General features: G+C 44.8%; 1 protein-coding gene across 3 annotated transcripts in view; it reads right to left on the reverse strand.

Annotated features, from left to right (window-relative positions):
* The window catches only part of EXOC6B (exocyst complex component 6B), a 607,320-nt gene that overhangs the window by 356,551 nt on the left and 234,015 nt on the right, over positions 1–16,754 (reverse strand). For all 3 annotated transcript variants that reach the window (XM_027839975.1, XM_027839976.1, XM_027839977.1), the window contains exon 8: positions 1,412–1,480. In XM_027839975.1, the coding sequence (XP_027695776.1) occupies positions 1,412–1,480 (69 nt within the window). The remainder of the gene's footprint in view (positions 1–1,411; positions 1,481–16,754) is intronic.

A 16,754-nucleotide genomic window follows, 5' to 3' on the forward strand; every position in this document is an offset into this window, starting at 1 on the left:
ACCAACATCAACACCATCATCATTACCATCGTCACTATCATCATCATCATTACCATTATCACTATCATTATCACCACCACCACCGCCACAACCAACACAGCTGCCTCCTGAATAATTAGAAGAGTGGAAAACTAGAGATTTGGACTCAGCAGTGCCATCTGAAATATCCATTAGGGGGAGATGGGGGTGGGAGGAACCACTAGGTATCCAATAACTGGATGATATCTACAATAAACTATGATACAAGAATGTAAGAGAATATTATTGCCCCTAAGAAAGGACAAATATCAAGAACACCAGAACTCCAAGGAGATTTCTGTGGAAGGATACGAAAGTCAAAACAGTAGAACCCAACACTTTACTTTACTTTAAACAATATCAGCAGAGGGAGCCAGCATCAATAGCAACACAGTTGATGTTAGATACAGCAGACAATGTTGGTGCTCCCTTGTTCAAGGTAATGCCCACGGGCCTTTGTTTCTTTTATCAATCAGCAAATAACAGAAGGGCATAACGTATGAACAATCATTTGCAATCACTGTTTGAACTGTGGCTGTCCCTTCTTATTTACAGACGTTGAAGTTTGGGGTGGCGAGTGTTGTCGCTGTAGCTGCTCAGGGGCTGCTTTTTTCCTTGGTTTTGTTTATCTACACTCGGTCTTATTTGGGAAAAGTAAATCACTCTCTCAAAAACCCCAACAGCAGACCAGCTCTGTGCTGTTTGTAATGCACCGCTTTTCTATGGCACTTACTCCATCGTCTTATGCACGCGGTTCTTTCTCCTTGTCACTAGATGGGAAGATCCTTGAAGCCTGGGACCACATCTTGTGGCTAAATTGCCAGTTCCCAGACAGAAAATGAACATCATGTTTTATGAAACTACCTTTCCGAGAAGAGAAGACCTAACCCTGAGATCAGCTACCAAACTGGACATGAGTCAGGTAATGATTCCAGCCACAATATGTGCCATGACAAATATTATGAGAAGGCAAGAAAAGAGAAGGGATCACAGCACAGAGGATAAAGAAAGCAGGAGTCAAAGTCCTGATACTAGAACTGAGAGGTGGTGAGGCCAGTGGAGAGAGACTCCAAGACTTGTCTGGAGTCAAGAAGAGCTGGGTTCCAGTCACGTTTCTGACATCTCTCAGCTACATGGCCACGAGCAAGTCACTCACTGCTCAGTGCCATATATGTGGATAGGATTAATATCACTATCACCATTACAGTTAGTGCAGCCCCTCATTCCTATCTCAGCTACATCTTCAAGATTTAAAGAAAAACTACCCTCTCCAAAAAAAAAAAAAGAGAGAAAGAAGAGAAAAACTACCCAAACTTAAGAAGACATTGCTCTTTCCACGTGCATGGCCCAGGGGTGGGGAGGCGGGGGAGGAAGGAGCCTAATGAGGACTCACCAGTACAGAATATATATGCAAACATCGATAAACAGGAGAGAAGTCCACCAATTCTTGGGCCCCGGGCACCTGTAAATAGAAGCAAGAGGAAGATTAGCAAGCACACTGACAAAACCGTGGCTGGCGAGAGCCATCGCATCCACATCCACCGTTCCATTAGAAATCACTTCCATCTAAACCAGGCATCTCCTCCAGCCTACAGTATGGTGTTCTACACAAAATAAGTATTTAATAAATGTCTGCTAATTTTTGACTTGGCCATCATGGACAGTGTCCAGAACGCAGATCATCCAAATGGAAGAAGGCTTCCCTACATAAATCTCCTGAGAGACAAGAGATTTCTTTTACTTCTCATCCCCGATCAAACTTTACATCTGCATCCATCACACCCTCTCTCTGCTCTGTACTATATGTATTCCCATGTGGCTTTTCTTCCTAACGAGGCGATAAGCTTCCTCAGAACAGACGCACATTCTGTTCTTCTTGGTTCTCTAAGAGCCTCCATGTGTCCCTGAGTGCAGAGAGCTTTGCATTGACTACGCCAGACTCTAGATATCATGGAGCCTCCTGAATGAGATCCATAATCACTCCAAAGAAAGAATGAAGTAAATGAAGAATATCTAAGGTTCAAACTACACTAGGATGTGTATGCAGTTGGATGGACAGCCCAGAGACATGGTGCATGAGTACACACGTTTTGGACCCATGCTACTCACAGATGATCCACTAAAGACAGAAGGGCAGAAATGACAGACAGAAGGCTGCATTGCCTTGACGAGAACATACAATGCTTTTCATGATCCCAAGCTTCTCCCAGTAACTAAAGCCTATGGTATTTATTAACATTTTTTCAGTGATGTTTTATGGTTTCAGGAGATAGAATACCAGAGTCTCCAAAGAATTAAAGTTGAAGGTCATCCAAAGCACAACAGAGAGGTGCCCAGTGGGCAGAAGTAGGTAGCAACGATTACCAACCACAAATTTCACAAGAGTCGTCAAGTGTGATATCAAAGAGACAGGTGACCAGAAAATGAAGGCCGCTCATCTGGCAAGAGTGAGGGATAAATGACAGACAGCGAAGTAAATGAAGGCTTTCTAGGTCAAGGTACCTAGGGGAGGACATGGACAACTGGAGGTCACAGATCCACTGAGTTATCAAAGTTATCTCCAGCTCCCAGAGGGATCTGCAGAATCCCAACCCGGGGGGTGGGGGTGGGGGTAGGGGCACCTGATCGAAGATTCACATGAGGTAGAGCAAGGCAGCCACGAAAAGGTCTCTGAAGCTCCTTTCTAGCACAACCTATTTGATCCCGGGGGCTCTCAGGTCAGGTGAGTGATAGCCAATGGCAAGGAAAGGGAAATGTAAATGGGGATCTAGGCAAAGCCACAGCTGTGACCATCAGAAAACTGGTGATCCTCAACACATTAATCTCTGATGGTAAGGTCGCAGCTAGTCAACTGGAGTGGAACTAGGCCATCCTGGAAGGGCAAATGATGACTTTGCCGTTGAAGTGCTGATCTTTGCAGATCAGAATGACTTTCTGTCTCAACAGAGACAAAGACAGTCTAGACTCACAAAACAATTATAAATTAATTTTTTAAAAAAGAGACGACTTGGCAGTAACACCAAAAGATGAACTTAGACACAGTACTGAAACAAAACAACAAAAACCTAACTACAGACTGAGAAGCAAGGAGAAACTTCTGTTTCCAGGTTAGTCAAGAATGTGCGTGACCACGGACAAAAGACAATATTTTGGCCCCCAGAGCCTCAGTTCCCTTGTCTGTAAACTAGAAGCACCAGCACATGACTTGCCAACCTTAAGAAGGATAATAAAACTGAAATGAAATAATCAATGCAAAAATGCTCTGAAAAAAGAAGATTCATTGGCCCACAGACCTGGAACAGACCCACTCATTTAATGACCTCCTCATTTTACAGATAAAGAAACTGAGGACAGTAAAGAGAAGTGCCCAAGGTTACACAGATAACAAGCGGCAGAACCAGAATTTGAATTTGGGTCCGTGAACCCCAAGCTCAGTTCTCTCTACTAGACCATGCTGCCTCCTGCAATTAAAAGCACTATATAAAGAGAAGGCATTGAACGGTTTCTGATACTGCTCCCAGCTCCACAGGATGGAGGCTTCTCAAGGCAATGCCTTGGGTTTCTCTGCTCTATTAGCTCTAACTAGCCTCGCTGGCTCCCATGGCCTTGGCTGGCATTTCTGTGCAGATGACTCCCAAGCCTGACTATTCTTTTGACATCCAGGCCCAAATCTCCAACTACCAACAGGACAGTTCTACCCTGTTCACTCTCATAGGCACATAAAATTGAACACATCCCATAAATCTTCTTTGAGTTTCACTATTTCCTTCTCTACCATAGCTGTTCACTCCTGCTAAAAAGTTTGAGTTATTTTCCCCACAAAACCCGCCTGACTTCTCCACCGTGCCTCAGGGAGCTCAACACCCACAAGATCCCCTCAGCTTTGGTCCTTGTAACTTATCACTACATTCTGGCCCTGTGACTGAAGAGCAAAACTGTGCACCTCAAAGCCTCCCTCTAAGGAGGGCCCTCAGCTCAGAACGTCTCTTCACCTCCTGGCTGTACTCCATCGGGACTGCTCTGATTTCTCCATCATGCCCTTTGATTAGAAGCTCCTTAAAGAGAGCGAGACTGTCTTTATTTTTTGGTTTTAGTTTTTTGGGTTTTTTTTGGAGGGGTGGGGGTTAATCTGTATCCCCAGGACTTAGCACAGCATCTAGCACTTAAAAGACACTTAATGTGTTTACTGAATACTGCTGATTCCTGCTTTTCTCTAGCCTATAACATTCAAGCAGTCATTCAGTCCAACATCTCTCATATCTGCACTCCCCTCAATTCCAGTGGCATTCAAACCTTTTCATCTGTTCTCATGCCTCACATGACCGCCATCCACCTGCCTTCTTAGCTGATGCCTTTGCCTCAGAAGTCTCCCCCAAATTGAGGCCATTTGCTAAAACCTTCCCTGTCTCCCCTGCCCCATCACCATCATCATCATCTCACAACATCCACTAGGTTCTAAGTTCCTGGAGAGCAGGGGCTGCCTTTTGCCTCTTTCTGTATCTGCAGAACTTAGCACACTGCCTGGCACACAGTAGGTGCTCAATGAATCTTGACCGACTGACAAAACTCCGATGTTTCGTCCCACTATTTCCTCCTCCCCTCCCCTCCCCTCTCTTCGTCCAGGAGCACCCTGGACACCCACCCCCACTTCTTGAGGAGATCGTCCTCTCGGCCAGCCCCACTCTCTCACCACCTCCTGGCTCCCTCCTTGTCGCCTACCAACATGTCCGCGTCTCCTCTGCCTTGACCAACTCCTCACTTGCTCCGACTCTTCCCACTAACTGCCGTCCTTTGTTTCTCTTCCCTTCTCTGCTCGATGCCATCTGCACTTGGCACCCCTACTTCTTCAAAGTAGGACACTTGTTTCTAGAACCTCAGCAATCTGGTTTCCAACCTGATCATTCAACTGAAGCTACTCTCTCCGAAGTTAACTGTCAAAACTTAATCAATGAATAAACGTTTACTAAGGCAACTACTATGTGCCAAGCAGGGGCGCGAGAGGGGAGGGGATATTAAAAAAAAAAAGGCAAAATGTCAGACCATGCCTTCAAGGAGCTTACAATCTAATGAAGGAGACAACAGGTAAATATATACAAAGCACACTATATACATGATAAATAGGAAATAATTAACAGAGGAAAGGCATTAGAATTGAGGGGTTGGGGAAAGTGTCCTGTAGGAGGTGGGATTTTAGGTAGGTCGGTGGTCTGAGATGAGGGGGAAGAAGTTTCCAGGCACAGAGGACAGCCAGAGAGAATGCTAAGAACTAAGAGATGGACTGTCTTGTTCATGGAGTAGCCAAGAGGCCCGTGCACCTGGATCAAACAGTACATATCGGTGGTATAAGGTCGAAGAAAACTGGAGAGGTAGAAAACTTAGAAAATCTACTGACTTGTTCTCAATCCTCCTTCTTCTTGACCTCTCTGCAGCCTTTGATGCTGTCCATAACCCCCTTCTCCTTGGTACTCTCTTCTCCCTCTCCTGGTTCTCTTCTGGCCTACATGACCACTGCTGCTCATTGTCCTTGGCAGGAACTCCATCAGATCACACCTACTAGCTGTGGGGGGTCCCCCAAGTGTCGGTGCTGGGCCCTCTTCTCTCTTTTTTTCTTCCGTGTATTAGCTGCCTTAGTGATTTCATCAGTTACCATGGGTTCGGTTGTCATCCCCTTGTGGTTTTCATGCTGTCTCCACCATTAAACTGTGAACTCAGAGTTGCCTTTCATTGTAGCTGGCACAAATGCTTGTTTACTTCCTTGACGTAGAACTAGCATTTCCATCTCCACTCTATTGCCATATCTAGTTTCTACATTCCTAACATCTCACGCACGTCCTCTTCTCTCACACAGCCATCACCCTGGCGCAAGCCCTCATCACCTCATGCCCAGCTGGACCACTGCGACAGCCTTCTTCTTGGTCTGATTGCCCCGTGTCTCTTCCCACTCCAAACCGTCTTCCACCTAGCTGCCAAAGTGATTACCCTAAAGTCTGGCCATGTCACTGAGTGCTCAATAGATTCCAGGAGCCGCTCAAATACAAATGTGGGCCTGCCCACTAGCCCCTTTTTGCCTTTCTAGTCTTATTAAATTTACTCTGCTGGTCCAGTGCTCTACAATCCAAAGACACTGGCCTTCTCGCAATCCTCACACATGACACTCTTCCAAATCCATGTCTGAAATGTTCTCCCTCCTCATCTCTAATGCATGACTCTTCTCAAGTCTCAGCTCAAAACCCAGCTTCTGCAGAAGGTCTTTTAAGGTCTTTTTTTGGTGGTGCCCTTTGCCTCCAACCCACCCTCTCCTTCCTTCTGTTTATATTGTACTTATCTGCTAAGCAGTGAGTGATCTGCATGTCCTCCCCCATCAGAATGTGAGCTCCTGGAGGGAAGGGCTGTTTTTGCCTTTCTTCTGCATCTTTACCCCAGTGGCTGGTATGCAAAGAATGTTTGTTGACTGACTGATTGACATGGGGTCTGCCCATGGGAGCGGTCTATTCCAGAACATTCTGCGGTTTCCAATGTCCCAGGTCATTCATGCTCCTCCACTGATCATTCAGGTGCCTCCTCTCCCAATGTGGGGTCATTCTATCTTTCCTAGTCCTTTTCTGCCCTCTTCTCTGCTCTCTAGATGTGCTGTGCCCTTTCCTGCCTCATTCCCTCAGCCTAGAACCCTAACCTTCATCCTCTTTTGAGGTTCCACTCATCCTCAAATGCCACCTTCTCCAAGAAGATGTCTTTGACTCCTTCTGGTTGGTAAGCTTTTCTCCCAAGACTTCACTGAGCACAATTTGGCACCTCCCACAGAGTGTTGCGCATATTATTAGTATTATAGTTTTAAAAACTTGTATCTTATCCCATAGGAGACTATGTAGACCAGGGGTGGGAAACCTGCGACCTCAAGGCCACATGGGGTCCTCTAGGTCCTCGAGTGCGGCCCTTTGACTGAATCCAAACTTCAAAGGGCTGCATTTGAGGACTTAGAGGGCCACATGTGGCCTTGAGGCCGCAGGTTCCCCACCCCTGATATAGATTCTGTCCTACTACGAAGGTAGGAACTGTGTTTTATCTGAATTAAAACAATGTTCTGTATACAGAAGGTGCTCAATCACTAATTGCTAAATGGGCTAATTTTATGGCTTATTATGAAGGTGTCTCATCAGCACTTACATGATTTATACAGGTCATCGGAATAGAGGTGCTAGGCTTGTCCAGGCTGGCCTAGACTGACTCATAATTCTGGGGAACAGTCTCCTTAATAACCCTTATACCCAAACCACATCCCTCCCTTCACAACATCTGCCTTTTCTGAGAAGCTTACTTAATTTTTTCCTAATCAATTCCACTCAGTTTTCAACCAAATATCATAATCTCTTCCTTATCTCTCCCCTCAGGGCACTGCTCTAAAAACAGATATACAGACAGATGTGCACATACACATACATACATACATATGCATAACATACAAATACAATGACATATACATGCATATGTATATACATATGCATGTGTGTATACACACACAGATATAGACATATATGAATATATGTACACACATACTGTTATATCTTTATATAAATTGCTTGTTCATCTGTCCCACTTTCTGCAATAGACTTTAAGCTCCCTGAGGCCAGAAGTCACATTGAGTCTCTCTGCTATAAGCACTCAAAATGGACTTTCCGTCCAAATATGAATTTTACAGCACGGCCCCTTTTACAAACAAAAGAGAATAAAGAGAATAAAGGCCACTGCAAAATTACAGTGAAAAACAAATCCTACAGGGAGATGGATGATTACCAGTGAAAGAGAAGGAAATTAAGGAAAAGGCATATGGGGAAGACACTGGAATGAAATGATCATCAGTCAACTTTAAAACTGAAAATGGAAAGCATTCATTCCTGTCCCCAAAGCACAAATAAGCCTCCAGCTCACAATTTTAAGCACTGTTTCTTTGAGACAGTCACAAACATTAAAATACATTAACATTTCCCCTCTTCAAAGGCAAAGAAAAGACTCTGACCACACTGATCTTCCTTTTCCCAGCAAAGCCCTTGACACACAACTGGAACCTACAAGTCAGGATTGCTCAAGCTGGGCAGAGCATCATATTGTAAAAAGTCTGCTCTTTACCTCTCCCTGAGCTGACACTAATGATCATTGTGTGCATAAGTTCAGATTGGCCAACATTTTGGTAATGGTGTTTTTATGCGGGAAGTCCCCTCTGCCCGTTCTGAGGGTTCCCCTCAGAAACAAAAAATCTCTGAGCTGGAAAGGATCTCAGAGAGCACTGAGGCCAAAACATACCTGACAAGAATCCCCTCTTTGACAGAGGGGCCAAATGTGCAGCCCCTGGGCCCACAGAACTCTTTGGTGCCACTGAACTAGATTCAAATGGTGGGAAGAAATATTTAACAAAATAAATAAAAATGCAATATAGCATGGATACATGTCATTTCTAAGTCAATGCCCATCCCTAATCCATGATCCTAATGGACAGCTGAATGGCCCCAATTCTGTGAGTCTGACCTCAGTGCTCTATAATTTAATGTTCAACAAGTGACTGATCTTCTATTCTTTTCCTAAAGACCTCCTACGAGGGGGAAATCTACTACCTTTTGAGGCACCAGATTGGATTCCCAGATGACTTTAATTATTAGGAATTTTTTTCTTCCTTCAAGCTTAAATGTGCTTCTTTACAACTGAAGTCATGCCTAATTCTATTCTCTGGGGCCACACAGAACAAATCGAGTCCTTCCATGCCTGTCTTTCAAATACGAGAAGAAAGCTACCATGGTCCTATCCTTAAATCTCCTCCTCTCCAAGCTAAACACAGTCAGTTTTTTCCGCTGATCCACGTGTGGCATGGTTCCTTCACTGCCTTGACGGCTTCTCCCTTGACCTTCGTCCCTCCTGAATGGCAGGAGCCAGAAATGAACAGAAGACTCCCTGTGAAATCCCTAGCACAGAGCACAGTGACTCTCCTCTCTCTGGTCCTGGGCAGATCCTTTATGTCTCTTTTACAGAACCAAGATTTCAGTAGCTTTGCCAGTTGTCACAGTGCATTATAGATTCATTTTGGCCTTTCAAACCACTGAAACCTCTAGAAAAGTTTTTCAAGAGGAGCGTGATCTCACCATGCCTCCTTCATCTTGTGATTTTTGAAGTTTAGGACTTTCCATTTATCCCTATGAAATTTCACCAAACTCAATCAGGTCCAATATCCTAGGTTGTCCAGGACCTTCTGGATCTTGCCCCTGTAATGCAGTATGTCCTATCTCCTCTCCAGTTTTGTGTCACTTAGAAACTTAATAATCATGAGATCCAAGTCACAGAAACAAATGTTTAAAATGCAGGTCCAAACACAGATCCGTTGGACACTCCACTTACCTCTTTCCAAATAGACATCCAATCCTAACAATCACTTCTGGGGCCTAGCCCTTCACTCAATTCCTAATCCACTTAATCTAGTCATTTTTCTCCATCTTTTTCAAAGAAATAACATGACAGATTTGGTCAACGCTTTGCTAAAATGTAGGTAAACTATATCTCTAACATCTCCCCTCATCTACTACTAAGTGTCAGAAAAGGAAACAAGGCGAATAGGGCATAACTTGTTTTCTTGCTCAAGTTACACTGATTCTTCGTTCATCACAATTTCCTCTTCTGGGTGTTTGTGAACCACTGTTAAAAACAATTTTGAATTTTACCAGGGATCAAAGTCAAGCTCACAAACCTGGAGGCAGAGGACTCCCTTGTTTTTCCTTTTTCTGAAGACTGGGGCATTCACCCTTCAACGCTGAGATTTAGCGCTTCTCAAAACGCTCCATGCTCAGCGCCCTCCAGTTCTCCATGATCTTCAAAGGTCACTGCCAGGGCCTCAGGAGTCACGTCCACCAATTCCTGGAGAACCTGAGGACGTAGCTCATCTCATCTGCTGCCCTAAACTCAAAGACAGCCACAGGTGCGTCCTCTTAGCTCCCTATTCGCCATTTCTGCCCTGACCTTCCCAATGCAAAGCACACTCGCCTTGGAGAGAAGACAGGGTAGCAGACAGCAGCAGCAGGGTGAGGGTTTAACAGTTTCATCTTCTCTCTTTTTCTATTATCATTACATCATCTACTCTGAGCTAAGGTTCTACACCTTTTGGATCCTTAATTTTCTTCCCCATTACAAATAACATCTCATACTTTGTTTTCCTTGGCTTTTCTTGCCAGCTTGTGCTCATTCTCAGATTCAGCACTTCTCCAAACTAATTTTCAGGCTATGCCGTGCTTCTGGATCCACCCCCCACGACCCAACCTTATCGTCATTTTCTGTTGTTATCATTTAGTCAGGTAGTCAGGTCCCACTCTTCATGATCCAATTTGGGATTTTCCTGGCAAAGATAAAACAGCGGTTTGTCATTTTCTTCTCCAGTTCATTTTACGGTTGAGGAAACCAAGGCAAAAAGGGTAAAGTGAATTGCCCAGGGTCACACAACTAGTAAGTGTCTGAGGCCAGATTTGAACTCAGGTCCTCCTGACTACAGACCTGGCATTCTATCCACTGTACCACCTAGATGCCTAAAAATATAAATTTAGCCAGTGAGTTCTCTGTATATCCACACTGCTATCTTTAGACAATCCGGTTCCTCTCAAGACTTCCTTTGTCATCTTATTGGGATTATTTTTCTTGGTCTCTTCAAAACGTCATTTTGCAGTGCTGAGTCATCCTGGGTTGACTTTCCCTATAGAATTTCAGTCCCCAGAATTCCACCGTCCCATATCATCTTCTTTGGGAATTTATATTTCAAAAATCTAGGGTGAACGTGAAGACGAGGCTTGGTATTCCTCTCCTTTTCTTTGGACCATCGCCAGTCATCTTGACCATGTCTAGCCACTGGACTCCCATGACTCTGGAGGAGAAAGTGAGGCTGATGACTTTGCACAGCCCTGCCTCACTTAAATTTAATTCACTTGCAAGTTATGACATCACCCTCCTGATACCATTGGTCCTCTTGGAAAATAAAGGCTCACCACCACCACCACCAACCACCTTTTCTTTCAGAGACTCTGAACTGTAGAAAGGCATTTCCTTCCAGAGCCCCAGCAATCATTTCTTCCTCACTGCTGACGAGTACTCAGATCCTGAAGACAATCTCCCTCATTGGTTTCTCCACCTTTTGAAGGATAATATTATCTCAAAAGCAAGGATATTATGAGCTCTCCTACTTTTGGCAGAGGAAGAGTAATCAGAAGGTGTCTGGATAACTGAAGCTCCCCATCATGACTCCACGGTGCTTTTAGGCAACGTTTATGAACCATTTCATGTCTTTCTGTCAGGGACTGAAGAGGACCCCAATGACAGCATCATCCCATTTATCACGGCCCTGCCGCTTCCCTCAGGTCCTGGACTTCCTCACAGGAGCATACTTTCTTAAAATAAAATGCTACCAGCCCTCAACCCCATTATGGTGTTTTAAGAATAAGGTCTACCACTCCAGAGTGACAGTCCAGTTGTAAGTCTCATCCCACCCAAATCTCAGTGATACCCTGGAGATCAAATGTGCCTCTCAGCATGAAATCTTTAGTCCCTTACTTGTTCCATATAATTTGTACATAAGATGGGCTAAGCTTTCCATATTCTGCTTCGAAATAGACTACAAGTAATGACTAACACATTTAGAAGAGGAAAGTTGCTTTCTTCCCTAGCCTGTTTTCAAGGTAGTTTAAAACCAAACCTGACTTCTCTCCCTGGTGTCTAACCACAGCCAGCCCTGTCCAACTGAAACTGTCCATTTTTCAGTCATCGTGATGCTGTGGTCTTAGTTCTGTTCCTTCTTGGGCAGTCTGTATTTTTCGTTGTCTCTGTATTCCTAGTGTTGGCATAAAGCCTCACACGGGTATTTAAGACACGTTTACTAAATTGGACTGACCTGATCCCATTAGATTGTGAGCTCCTTGAGGACAGGGGCTATGTCTTACATCTTTTTGTATCCCCAGCACTCAGCAGGGGCCCTGAAAAGACATACCTGCCTGCTCTGCAAACAGGAGGGCAGAGATCTGGGCAAGGGGAGAAGCACCGAGAAGCAGAGGCATGTTGAGACTCAATCCTTCACTGACTCCCTGTCACCAACTGTCTGGGTGTCTTTCTGGAAGTCATTTACCATCTGGACCCCTTTATGTAGGAAGGGGAAGGAAGGGATAATGGATATGGCTATCGTCAAAGGGGCACTATGTAGATAAGGTATGTAAAACATGCTTTGGGCCAGAGGTATGCTCTCTCTGCCTCTGCTAATAAGAAAGAATTGCTTACACCAACCAAAAGGCAGAGAGGGCACACACAAGACGTGAAGGAATGCCACATGTTTAGAAGGGCAGGAAATGGGCTTTCAAAAAGCTAAATGTGAAAAGAAGGGGAGGGGGAAGCCCCAGAACAACCCAATGAACAATATTCAATATAACTGAAGTCACAAGCTTTAAAGAGTTTCCTGGACACAAATCAAGGGGCATGTCTTAACATCTACATTTTACTGTCTGGTTCAAGATACCGTCTTAAATTCTGTCTTGGCTGTTTATTCCCCAAAGTTTCAAACAATGATTCAAGCAGATTTAGGTTTGGCTAGGGGCAAAGGGACGGGCCCAAGTATACATTCTTAAACTAACAATGACAGTCTCTAATGGTTTCTGTCTCCTAACAAAAGCCATAACTCCACCTTTATCAGCTTCATCTAATTTTTCCTTCCCAACTTAAAAAACATAGACTTTGTATTTTACACATATCCATCTTGACAATTCATTATCAGCCACAACCTCACAACTGATAAGAGAACCTTTGTGGTAGGACATCGTCATTTCCTCTGGAGAACTTTTTTTTTTTTCTGAGATACAAAAATGTGATTAAAATAGTCAAGCATTTCCTCTGCCCAGTGGTCAGGAACTCAAGATATTAAGATACTGGCTGCTCTTCCTTAGGGGTTCAAGCAGGTTCCAGAAAAGAAATGTCTGCCAAACAGACTGGTGTCAATAACTTAATTCTGATAGTCAAACCCAAACTTCAGTCTTTTTTTTTTTAATTGTTTTTCCGTAAGAATTCAAATGAAATACTCCTCTCTTTAAATGCTGATTTCATCACCAAGGACAGCAACTACCAGCTACTTCACAATAGCTAGTACACAGACCAATTTAAAACCGTTTGCCTTCAGGGAGGAGCTGCAGAGGATCTGAATTCTCCAAGGTATCTGTGCCCCAGGTCATAACACAATCCTCCCACCACTATATAAAAAGAGGTAAAGGGACAAAATGAAAGAGAAATTGGCTGAAGAAGTATTTAGGTCAACTGAGGTTCGATAAACATATAACGGAGTAAAGAGATAGAATCAAAAAATAGAAGGGACCTTCTGCTTCTCAACATCAATATCAGGCCACCGCTTGGCTCACTCAGGCCCCAGACACCCACCTCGCTAAAACCCTGAACTTCCTACTCACCTGTGGTCTTCAGGAAAACGTATCCCATCCACTTACTCAATGTGTGCCTGGACTCAATGCCCAGGGGTCGGTTAAATCCCACCCCCTTGTATTCTCTCCATCCTGAGAATACTGAATCCTATACTATCCCCTTCTCCCTCCCCAGCCCCTACTGCCTGATCTCTCGTCTCCATCTACTTCATTCAACCTTACCCTATCAATGTCCTCCTCCAAATTTTCTTGCTGGTCTTAATTTCTCTCCAGGCTACACATCCTGTTCTCCACACTTTCTCATCAAGCATGACACAGAAACCTCTTCCCTTGAACTTCTCACACTGGAAGTACCCTCCACTCAGAGGCTTCTTCCTCTGTCTGGTTTGTCCTCAAACCTGCCTTTTACAGAGGATGCCCAAGCCAGGTGGCATCCCCGATGCTCTGGACCTTCCCTACCAGGCCCGAGCATAGGCACACTCCTCCCCTCCCCACTCAGCTCCCTTTTGTGGGATCTCTTCCCTTAAGGGCAGGGACTGTCTCCCTGCTAGTGCTTGGCACGCCACCTGGCACAGAGTAAGTGCTTAATAAATGCTTATAGACCTGTCTTGACTTGACCTCATTTCCACAAGGCCCTCTGGGAAATTCAGCTCTAAAGTTAGCAAACTTGCCTCCATTTTAGACATCCTCTGGCCCTCACTAAGTTTCCCCAAACATTCTTTCCTTGGCTACCCTTTTTCAGATGCTTGCTCTTCTGCCATCGATTAGCAACCTCTGCACCTCCATAGTGCTGACTCTATCCAAACAGGTCAACCAATCCAGACCCTGGTAGACATTATTTACCAGTCACCAGGTTATTCTTTCTCCTTTTCAATGAGTACAGTGACTGGCTCACAGTGTTCCTCTCCATACCAGCTTGTCATTATTCCCAAGATTACTGCAAGAGCTTCTAGGCAGGGGAGCAAGTCTCTCCCCACTCTGGTCCCTTCTCCATTTAGCCACTAAAGTAAGTTTCCTAAAATACAGGTCAAACGTGTCACTCAATAAAGTCCAGTGGCTCCCACCCCTCCAGGATCAAATAGAAAATTCTCTACTTGGCATTCACAGCCCTTCATAATCTGTGCCCTCCTACCTTCCCAGTCTTCTTACCCCTCACTCCCAGACACATATTCTTTAACCCAGTGACACCAGCCTATATCCCTCTACACTACCTCCAATTCTCCAACTCCTGGCATATCCCCCTCTTCTGTCTATAACATAGAAATATGTATTTAAATTCCCCCTCTCTATTTTCCCCTCTGATACCGATACATATACCCCAGTCTTGCCTATCCTTAAAAAAGCATTCAGAGGATCCAGCCATGCCTGCTAGACATATCCTATATCACTTGGCCCTTCTCAGCTCAACTCCTTGAGAAAGATGTCTACACTGGGTGCCTCTAGCGCCTTTCCTCCGACTGGATTCTCAAACCCCTGAACTCAGGTTTCTGATTTCATTATTCAACTGAAACCGCTGCCTCCAAAGTTTCCAACAAATACATAATTGCCTTTTCCCAATACTCGCTCTCCCTGACCTCTCCGTATCAGGCTGAATCCTTTCTCCCTTCTGGGTTTTCACGACTCTGCAGTCACTCTGTTCTTCTCTCATCTGACCACTGATTCTCGATCTCCTTTGCTAGATCTTTACGTCACACCCATTAACTGTGGGTGTCCCAAGGCTGGGTCCTACCTTTCCTCTTCCCTTCTCCCTCGATAAGGTCTCATCAGTGATCTCATCACACCTCCTACGGATTTAATTCTATTTGTTTTTGCAGATGATTCCAAAATATATGGAGCCCAAGTCCTTCTCTGGGGCTCCAAATCTACATCCCAAATCTCTTAATACACATATTAAACTCAATGTACCATGGGCACCTTAAATTCAACATTTTCAAAACAGAACTTAGACCTGTTCCCCAAACCTATCCCTCTTCCAGACTTCTCTATTAACTATAGAAGAAACCATTATCCTTCCAGTCACCCACATTTCAACAACAGTATCATCCTCAATTCCTCACTGGCATTCACTCTGATGAGGATGAGATTTGGACCCCAGAAAGGAAAAATTCTGGACTTTCCCCATGTCTTAGGCTATAATCCTATCAACTGGCCTTTCATTATCACCTAGACCCAATTCTGCTACCTAGCCCTCCACTGTCTATTACCTCTAGATGGCCCCTGGCTACTTTCCACCCTTAATCCTACCTAGACTCCTTTTTCCCTTGGTCACTCTGTCCAGGTCCCAGGGGTTCTGTTCACCCCAGCTTACTGGCCACTCCCATCCAGATCTTCCTGAGACCCCTCCTCCAGTCACCCCAAACTACTTGGCCACTTATAGATCCCTCCCACAATCTTTCTTTATATGAGGTCCATCTTGTCTCCATTCAAGGGCTTAGATTCTTAAAATCTGGCCCACTTGCATTAAAGATACAAATGCTTAGATTCCTTAAGAGTCTGCCCAATATGACCAATGTTCTAATAAACCTTGTCTTTGGTTGAAAGAAAGCTTGGGTCGAATACATTTGGGAAGGGCCCATGTATCATGATTTCAGGGTCCCAGCACCCCTAAACCTCAACAAGGCCATATATTTCATCAAATGCCAAATCTCTGCTTGTCTACCTGCACAACCCTCATTTACAAAATCACCCTAGGTCAGGCCCTCCAGACCTCCCACCTGAACTATTGCAACAATTCCTCACTGGTGTTCCTAACTTGAACCTTTGATAATCTATCTTCCAATACTGCCTCTATGGAGAGTTAGATTCAAGGAGGTGAAAGGACCTGCCCAAGGATGGGTAGGCTGCACGTTTAACCTCTAAAGTCAAGGCTGTTCTTAGGACTGTAAACTGCAGTGCAGGGCAGAGACTGGGTCACATTTCATCTTTACATCCCCAAGCTGACCAACTGTCACCAAAAGGCAATAGGCCCAGGAGCAATGGAAGGGGCAGCCCCTCAAGAACATCAATCGTGCTGCTTCCCGCTTGGTCCTCACAACAACCATCTGGAGAAGGAGCTCTTGAGCCAAAGGGGCTAGCCACCCCCACCAACCTCTATCCAACCAATGGCTATATATAGGATATAAGAACTGGCATGGCTGAAGCAGCCAGGCCTCCAGATGGAGAGACAGGAGGCCTATGTGCCAAGCAAGTCAAACCACCCTCACCACCTTGACAACCATCCTTCCTCAGACCCTGAGTCCAAGAGCCTTGAGAATAGCAATGCTTCCAGCCCAGCGTCCACAGGCAACACCGTGGGAAGTAACCTGG

The sequence above is a fragment of the Vombatus ursinus genome, unplaced genomic scaffold, assembly GCF_900497805.2.
Source record: "Vombatus ursinus unplaced genomic scaffold, bare-nosed wombat genome assembly UNPS02014837.1, whole genome shotgun sequence".
NCBI lineage: Eukaryota > Metazoa > Chordata > Mammalia > Diprotodontia > Vombatidae > Vombatus > Vombatus ursinus.